General features: G+C 33.6%; 1 protein-coding gene across 1 annotated transcript; it reads right to left on the reverse strand.

Annotated features, from left to right (window-relative positions):
• Positions 1–2483: 2483 nt before the first annotated feature.
• Positions 2484–2912, reverse strand: LOC124361189 (mitochondrial fission process protein 1-like). The gene has a single exon (XM_046815228.1). The coding sequence runs from the start codon at positions 2910–2912 to the stop codon at positions 2484–2486; it is 429 nt and encodes a 142-aa protein (XP_046671184.1).
• Positions 2913–8659: the final 5747 nt, after the last annotated feature.

Raw genomic sequence — 8659 nt, forward strand, 5'->3', positions numbered from 1 at the left:
GAGGTTTTCAAAAATTAGACAGACATTATTATTAATTCATTAGTTTATCTAGCTATTAAGAACTTTAAACTTTATTATTGTACTCAGAAGTTGTCGTGGAAATGTAAACGTTTCTACGCACGTTTCCTAGATCCATAAACGAGTAATTCATTATTACTGTATATTCTGTCACATCGACACTATTTGGTGAAATTAGAAACGATTTAACAAGAATATGTTCAAATTGTTAAACATTAGATATTAACAACATAAGTTAAGACAAACACTTAAAGTTGTAATAAAATGCACCAAATCGCTAATTCAATATTTTACCTAACCTCACATCGTTTAAATCGTCAACTACGTTCTACGAGTCAGACTCTTTTTTTCTTCTCTTTTAAGCCTCAGCTTTAAGCTATGCTGGCTTCGATGTATAATGATTTATTACACTAGTATTTATTTGCAAAGAACTCTGATTTATTACACTGGTATTTATTTGCAAAGTACTCTATCAATCGTGTCTATGCCTGATTGGACCTCCCCGAGATTTGAACCCGTGATCTCTCAGTTAGAGAGCCGAGACTATATCCATTAGTCTACGGAGGACTTAATCAGACTCTGTTACAAGATATATATAACATCTGTTACAGAGCAGTTAATTGCGACACATTTTCTTTTTAAGTTTTCCTTTGCATGTTATGTATTAAGGTTTTAAACACCTGAAGAAGAAGGTAGATTTTAATCCTCGAAACATTTTGTTTTACTTTTTGTAAAATCATACAATTGCAACTGCCCAAAATCCTATTTTCCTTTTAAATTATCCGTCGTCAAAAACACACTTTAAACTCAAACTTAAACTTAAAAAGCACGTTTACAAAATCAAATTTAAGCTTAAGTCCACAATATTACACCGGCGATGTGCGAAATCAGATCGTGGAGTCAGTTGTGTTTAGTTTGTAAAACTGTTTATGGCCTCACCCGAGCCTGATGAGAGGGGTGGGGTTGGGGAATTTGAGGAGAGAGCCAGGTCCAGGTTCGGTGATGGAACCAGGTATCAATGTTGGCTACAATGTTCGACTGACAGCCTCCACTCTCTAATAGGATTTAGTTGAGAACCAAATGGACTGTGCCGGACTGACAGGCCACTCGATAACGCTTGTAAGCAACACCCATTCAGGACTTAACCATTTCCAATGCAAACGAGACGATTGAGTCAATAGAGCTGTCAGAGTGTTTGGCCCCGAGGCGCCTTCGCCTTCTCCCACATTCTTTACCGGCCGATCCTGCTCCAGATAATTGTATCAGATGCGCGTTTTATTAAGTATTAATACCGGGCAGTTCTGTTGGGTCACTGTTTTTATGGACGCTAATCCTCTGCTCTCGCCCAGCGTCGGGTCTAATCCTTCGTTGCAACACGTTTCAGTCACCGGTTCTAGATAACAATCCTTTCAGGACTTCTCATCTCCGTCTCCTACCTTCGTCATTAATTCTCCTAGGTATCTGATATGTGTTTCATTTTATGGTAAATCTACTCAAACCTCGTAAACTTGTTTTCTGATCCACATTCGAATCGAAGATACCAGTTATAGCTCTTCAGTAATTTCGAAGGCGTTTTGCAAATTCTGGGTTGTACAAATCAGAATAACTACTGTGGAAGATTCTATTAGTTGGTTTTCAATTATTTTAGCTTGACTCTATACTAGTTTATTCCAATTTCTTTCATGTAAATTAAGAAATGCTCTCTAGGTAACCACACGATCAGTTCAATTCCATTCTGATCCCTACTAAGCAACTAATATCTAAATAAACGCGTTCCTTACTTGTTAAAGTAGTCCTAATCAGACAAAAAAATGTTTCGTTTTCACAACTCATCGATTCCTAAAACCATTGTAGGGTCAGTAAAAGGAAAACGTCTTGGTTCTGCCTTGTTAATATTCACACCGACCGATGAGTATCCAATATATGCTTACATCACCGTGGTAGTGTCGTTGGGCGGGTCTTCCACTGTTGGGCCAACACATTAATGTATTCAGTCCATTACACTGCCCATTACCCTCCTCACTCCCAACGTGTAATTACCTGTTTTAAACCAGTCGGTTATCTGCCGCCCAATCGTCTACCAGAGCTGTCTGCCCTCCCAGCATCTTCACACATTATGGTATAGTGCTTCCACTTTTTGTTTTCCTTTTGGAGAACAACCTTGGAATACGATTAATACATTTTGATTAATCATAAACTTTCCTTGCAAGACTGGATGAGATATTTTAGGTTAGTCAGGGTAGTTTATTATAAAACTTCTTCCCTAATAATATAAAAACAGTTCAGACAAGTGTTTGGTTATAAAGAAGATCACAATTAAAATTTACAAAAATATATTCATTTCATACACATTTTAATTTAAAATATTGCAAGCAAATTGGAAAAAGTAGAGAAAGTACTGTATGGTTAAAATTTTCACGTTTTGGTGTGCACCCATGTTATTTACACTGAGTTTACTTTCGGAACTACCGCAGTATGAGAGGTCTGGTAGTGTTGTCCAACACAAGGTCTACCGTGCGATCTATGCTATCCCCGAATATCGGCATGGCCATCAGCACCATCCCTAAGGGAATGTAGCGACTCATGGGCTTGGAGACCTGTAAATGATGCACCAACATTCCTGATCCTTTCGCAGCCAACTCGACCACAAAGCCAGGAATCAGGATTGTAGCCAAACTCTGCCAGATCAGTGCGTCAGCAGCCTTCAGGATGGGGTTGAACCTTCTGTTGTCGATCGTCTTGTACACAGTGTCAAATGCCATGTATGCGAACGTTGTTGTGCGCAGGAACCTTTTGGTAGTTGGAGAGACAATATCGTCTGGTAGGGCTCTTCCGACTACGTGACAGTAGCCCAAGTACCTGCCTGGAGGGTTCCTGAAGAAGTCTCCCCCCATGTTAGAATCTAAGTGACCTTTTCAAATTGGTTTTAACTCGATTATTTATGTTATATACACTAATGAGTGCATGTCACCTAAAATTTTGAAAAAATTACATAAAAATATACTGAAAAATAAATAAATTTTTACAGGATTATTTTTGTTTTGCAAATAACATGTGTTTTATTATCTTTAAAATATCATGTAATCACATGTTTTAATTAAAAAGTCATAGAGAAAGGATCTTTGCTGTTTGGAAATATCCCACACACAAACACATACTACGCAATTATTCCGTTAATATATTAACTATTTTAAACGTCAAATGTATTAAATCGATGGTTCTCTATGATATTTATCATGACGATTTATGATTTACGTGAGAGCATGGGGCCGCAGTGAATTTGTAAACTATTTTTGATATTTTAACTTTATCATTCATTTTATAGAATTCAATTTCATTTCATTTTAAAAACTAATTTAGACATAGACTGACATAAATTTAATGTTACAATAGATAATGCAATAAAGAATGAGTTTAGTAGAATGTTGAATAAACATATGGTTTGTTTGACACATTATAATTATACGAATTAATTTTGATTTTTGTGTTAAGGTTAGGTTTCGTATGAAACTAAATTGCACAAGATCTGACTGTTATAATCGAGGTGAATCAATACTATAATCTTGAAAGGATAACAGGATTTCGGACATTTGCCATTGTTATATGTTACAAAAGGTATAATACAACGTTTCAAAGATTGAAATCTATCCTCTTCGTCAGGTGGGGGAGGTATTTATACACACAAAAATAAAGAACAGATTGAACTAAAGGCGGGAAAGAAAAGGGTTCCAACATATTCCAAATGGATATTGGATGGATGGAAATGCTTGAAGTCCAGTCCAGGCATTATCAATGTACAGAATGCAAGTACGAGTACGAGAATCACACATCACACCCAATAATTAGATTATTAAAATATAAATCACAATATGCAAACATGTGCAATTTATGTGCAAATCTGACCATCAAAGTACTTACAATTTGAAATGTAAAGTATTTGAAGCGGTTAACTAAAGCAGGTTTGGTTTGAGGGTACTGCAATTGTGGATCGATTAAAATGTGGTATGAAATAAAAATTGCAATATGATATTTCTTATATATTTTTTATTGGTGTGTTCTTTTTCATTTAGGAACACTTGAAACCATCTTTTGAAAATGTAATAAAATAATTATTTTTATACAAAAAAGCATTCGCGTTTGAATTTATAACCATCGTAAAAACAGTATTGATTTGAAATTAATAGTAGAAGTAAAAACTACTGAAAAGATTGAAACTTAAAATCTTCACTGGAACACTTCATAACTCCATCCAGGGACTTAAGGACTACTAGAAATACAGTACTCTAAATTAGGACCTTAGTTATATTTAAAACAAAAATACATTTACTACTCCAGCTATGGTTAAGGTTGAGTTTGGAACAATTATGTTGATCAGTTGTCAACAAGTTGTTATTTATTTCTCTTTTCCTGTTAGATTATCAGATAAGTGTTTTTATTAATACAATTAAACTTTTCTAACTTTAACTTCCAATTTAGCCTGTACTAACTTTTGCTGGTCAGACTGTATTATTATTGGTATCATGATTTCATTTACAGTAAATAATAATAACCCCAAATATTGTTTTACATTTTTAGTGTAGTTTTATCAGTATTACCAACCTAACTTTTAATGGAAGAAAAGTTCCCACGGCTGACGCCTTGAGTCACTTAAGTTTGGGCGATGGTCTAAAGTTACTCGAATTTGAAACAGTACGTTTTAAATAAAACCAGAGAAAGTCATTGCTTTGGCTGAAGATTGGGATTCCTATTGAGTAATTTTGATACTCGACTGATTTTAAAATAATTTTTATGAATTAAATTTTGAGCCTTTTTAATATTAAACATACAATACATATCTTTGTGTTCAAACAAATATTTGTTTTTGTCTAAGCGTTAATGAAGTCTATTACTCTTAGGGCTGAAAAATTCATTTTCCGGTTTGCTTTTCTGTCTGCACGATATTTCGTAAACGAACTGACCCCAGACTTGAAAAATTGCTCGAAGTTCAACATAAGCAACGCGAGTTAAATTATGGTGCATGTCACTATGTGAGACTTGACTGAGCGTAAACGAATATTTTTACAGTGGTCTTATGGGTAACCACAATGCCAACGAGAAAATATCATATTAAATAAAGTAGTAGAATCATATATTATTAGATTTTATTTTGTGTCAACTTGTATACATAGAGTAAAAAGAAGAAAAGCAGAGTGGAAGTTTAATGTTACAAGTTCGTACAAGATAAGATTCCAGCTCATTCTTGCGTGTAGTACCCTCCTGAGCTCACTGGAACCTTAATTAATTAATCATTGCTGTGAAAAACAACTTAATGAACAAAAATGTGAATGTATCATGTGGCAAGATGTCTCGAGAAAGATCTCATCTACGGATTTAAAATGTTGTGTAACTTCTTATCTACAAAGTCTAGAACGAGTTCTATGATGATATATGTCAAGAGTTTTCTACACGTAGCTTAGTCGCTCCATCTTGCACAGGGATCATGCTAAAAACATCATAGTAAACTCAATTGTGCACATGATGAGACAATTGTGAGTTCTTCTTTCACCTGGATTACACTGTATTGTTGGTGCTAGTCGCGTACCACTTTTGTTATTGAGGAATATCGATAGGTCTTAGTTAGAAACAACAATAAAAAGTACAAACCTCGAGTAGTAAAATAAAATAATAATATTTTATTATTTCCTAAACGTAATTAAATTGTACTCACTATTACTGTTATGTTTTCTCCGATATTGTTTCGACTAATATTATGTTAGACACGTACAAAATTAGATGCTTATCAAAAACGTGTTTTATGGTCGACGTACCTGTAAGAATAAAATAATGAACTTTCACCCCTTTGGTGGTGAACTTCTGATATATCGGATCTGATATATGGTTAACAATAAACCCATTTAATGTATTTTATAAAATATTTTAATCAAGGTTAACAAAAAACTGTTAAGTCTACAACCAATGCAAAGTCAATGCAATGATGAATTAATTAAAGCAGAGTGGATGCTATCTGACGGAAAAATATTCTTAAAATCTCCCGTGGTCCAAGACCTCATACGACTAACAAGTCTACGTGGAACAAAATTCTGTGGAAAATAAATTTTAAAAAAAATTTATCTTAGTCTAGACAACAAATATTCCACCTTAAGCCCACCCTGAGTCTCGTGGCCGACAACGGCAAAAAACCTTAATTATTAGAAAATGAGAACAAAATTATTCTCATTTGACTCAACAGTAGTCATTAATTTCGATCAAATAGAGAAACGGCAGAAATTGTAGACCATATTATGATCGAAACTACACTGGTGTGAAACTTATTACATTATTGGTTTCAAGCAAGTAGTTCATTACAGAAATGCAGAGTAAATTTGACATTATGCAGAAATGTACCTTTTCTCAAATATTAAAAATAATGAAGTAATCAATATTGGCCTCATTCTATAAAGGTTAATATTTCAATTCTTTAGGATTAGGATAGCTTTACTAATCTTAAGCTCAAAAACATATTGTTTGACTAGTGAGGAAGACAAAACCGAATCAGTTGTAATACTCAAGTTAATGCATGTAATAGTTTGTCTAAAACTGTAACCAAAAAGAATTATCCATATTTTCACGCTCATATCTTCAAGTGGATTCCCATGTTTAGTATCCATAAATTCTAGGTAAAAAAGCGGAGAATGTACCTTGTAATTCTTAACATATAGCCATTTTTCCGAACCTGTTATTCTCTATAATACAGCGTAATTTTCTTGAAATGTTTTGCATTTCGGATGGTCCCCAAAAGGTAAAATTTTTTACTAATGTTATAACTCGTTTTTTTGTAGAGCATGCAATAATAATAGTAAAACCCCACACACGGCTGTCAAACTTATAATTTTAAATATTAGTAGCATTTGATATATACCACGGGGAGGGGGGGGGGTGCTCGCGTACTCCAGCTTGACTGGGAGGTACAAACATTGGTAGTGGTAACCTTCGCCCCATTAGATAATCTTAGATACGCCTATGCATATGTAAATTTTGTTAAAGTTGACGTTACATATTATACAGTATAAATTTACCACAACCTTTATAACAATACTATACAAACATACAGAAGATAGTACTGTCAGTTGGATTTTGAGCATTTGGAGTCTTAACATCTAATATGCAAGAATTACATAATAATAATAATATGTAATTGATATTGTCACATAATAGTAATATGTGTATGATAGTAACATTGATTTCAAATTCTTTTTTTTAAATAAACATTTGTTCAACACGCAGTTTAGTTTGACTCCTCTCTAGCGGAGTTTATTTACAAAGAAGCTAAGTGTGTGAGTATACAATACATACATACTAATATAACAAACAAAAAATACTTTGTTATAATCCTTTAATATTTCGACATAATGTTGTTTTTAAAAAGGATATAAAATATTCAGTATATAAATAAAGAATAAAAGTAAACACATATTACATTTTTAGTACAAGCTGAATTATTCTAATGTAAATTTAAATTCATATTTATATATTTTGTACATTTTAAAATCCTTGGTACCTATGCGTCTGAAGAGATACAAAAACAGTCGCCAACGAAGAACGAAGAAGCTGAAAACTAAAGCCTCCGCACCGTTTTGACATCAAAGACAACCAGACTACAAAAAGTAGTGCAATCTAAGTGAAGAGGTATTCTCATTCTCATTGTCCAATCAGGTGCGCAATTGAGTGCACTACGATGATGATCCCAAAGCACGGTGGAGCAACCGAGTCTTCTACACATAAGCTATGGTGGAAAGGGTTGATTCAATGCGAACGTTGAGTGTACCTCCAGTTCACCTTCCTCTTACGTGCAGCATCTGAAATCTGATGCTGTTGCTTACTTGACTCCTGAAATCTGAAGTTATGTTCTTCTAAAGGGATCCAAAAACAGTCAGCAACGAAGTGTGAAGAAGCTTAAAAAACGAAACCCCTCGCATCGTTTCGATATGCGAGACATCCTAGATACACTACATTTTCTTTGGTATATTGTAGGAAACTTTTAGAAGTGGCCTTAAATATTAAAATTAAAAATTAAGAAATGTGTGTTCTACTCAAGTTAAAAATGAAATTAAACCAATAATTTTGTCATATTTTGAAGCGTACATTCAGATAAAATGCGTATACAGACTACACATTTTATTTTAGATTGTCTAAACTATTTTAAGCAGATCATCTCTTATTTAAACCAAAAGGTAATTATGTCTTATTTTCTAATTAATAAGCTACTAGTACTTTTCAAATCTATTTTAAAAAGTAACAATAATTAAATATATCGTTATGAGTCAATGCGTGTTGTGAAACCAATTTGTCGTCTTGCCTGTTGGATAAAGAACGATGGATATCCATTCTAACATGTAAGGGATTTGTGGTTAAACCAATATAGTCCTTGGGACAAAATGTGCAAGACAACAGAAATTACGTTCATTGATTTACAGTTAATGTTATTTGAAATTGGATGTTTTATCAGTTGTGCTACTGGTAAAAATTTTAGGATGATTTATAATTTTGCATGTAGCATAACACTTGTCTTCGCAAGAACGGCAACCTAAAAAGTTTCATAAGGATCTAAATTTGAAATTTGGTTAGTGAATAATTAGGTATTACCAGAAAGTTGGGCTTTGTT

Source organism: Homalodisca vitripennis, chromosome 4 (assembly GCF_021130785.1).
Source record: "Homalodisca vitripennis isolate AUS2020 chromosome 4, UT_GWSS_2.1, whole genome shotgun sequence".
Classification (NCBI taxonomy): Eukaryota; Metazoa; Arthropoda; class Insecta; order Hemiptera; family Cicadellidae; genus Homalodisca; species Homalodisca vitripennis.

What these genes read in the sequence shown, in the direction of transcription:
- LOC124361189 (XM_046815228.1), bottom strand. Translation starts at nt 2,912, where the DNA reads ATGGGGGGAGACTTCTTCAGGAACCCTCCAGGCAGGTACTTGGGCTAC.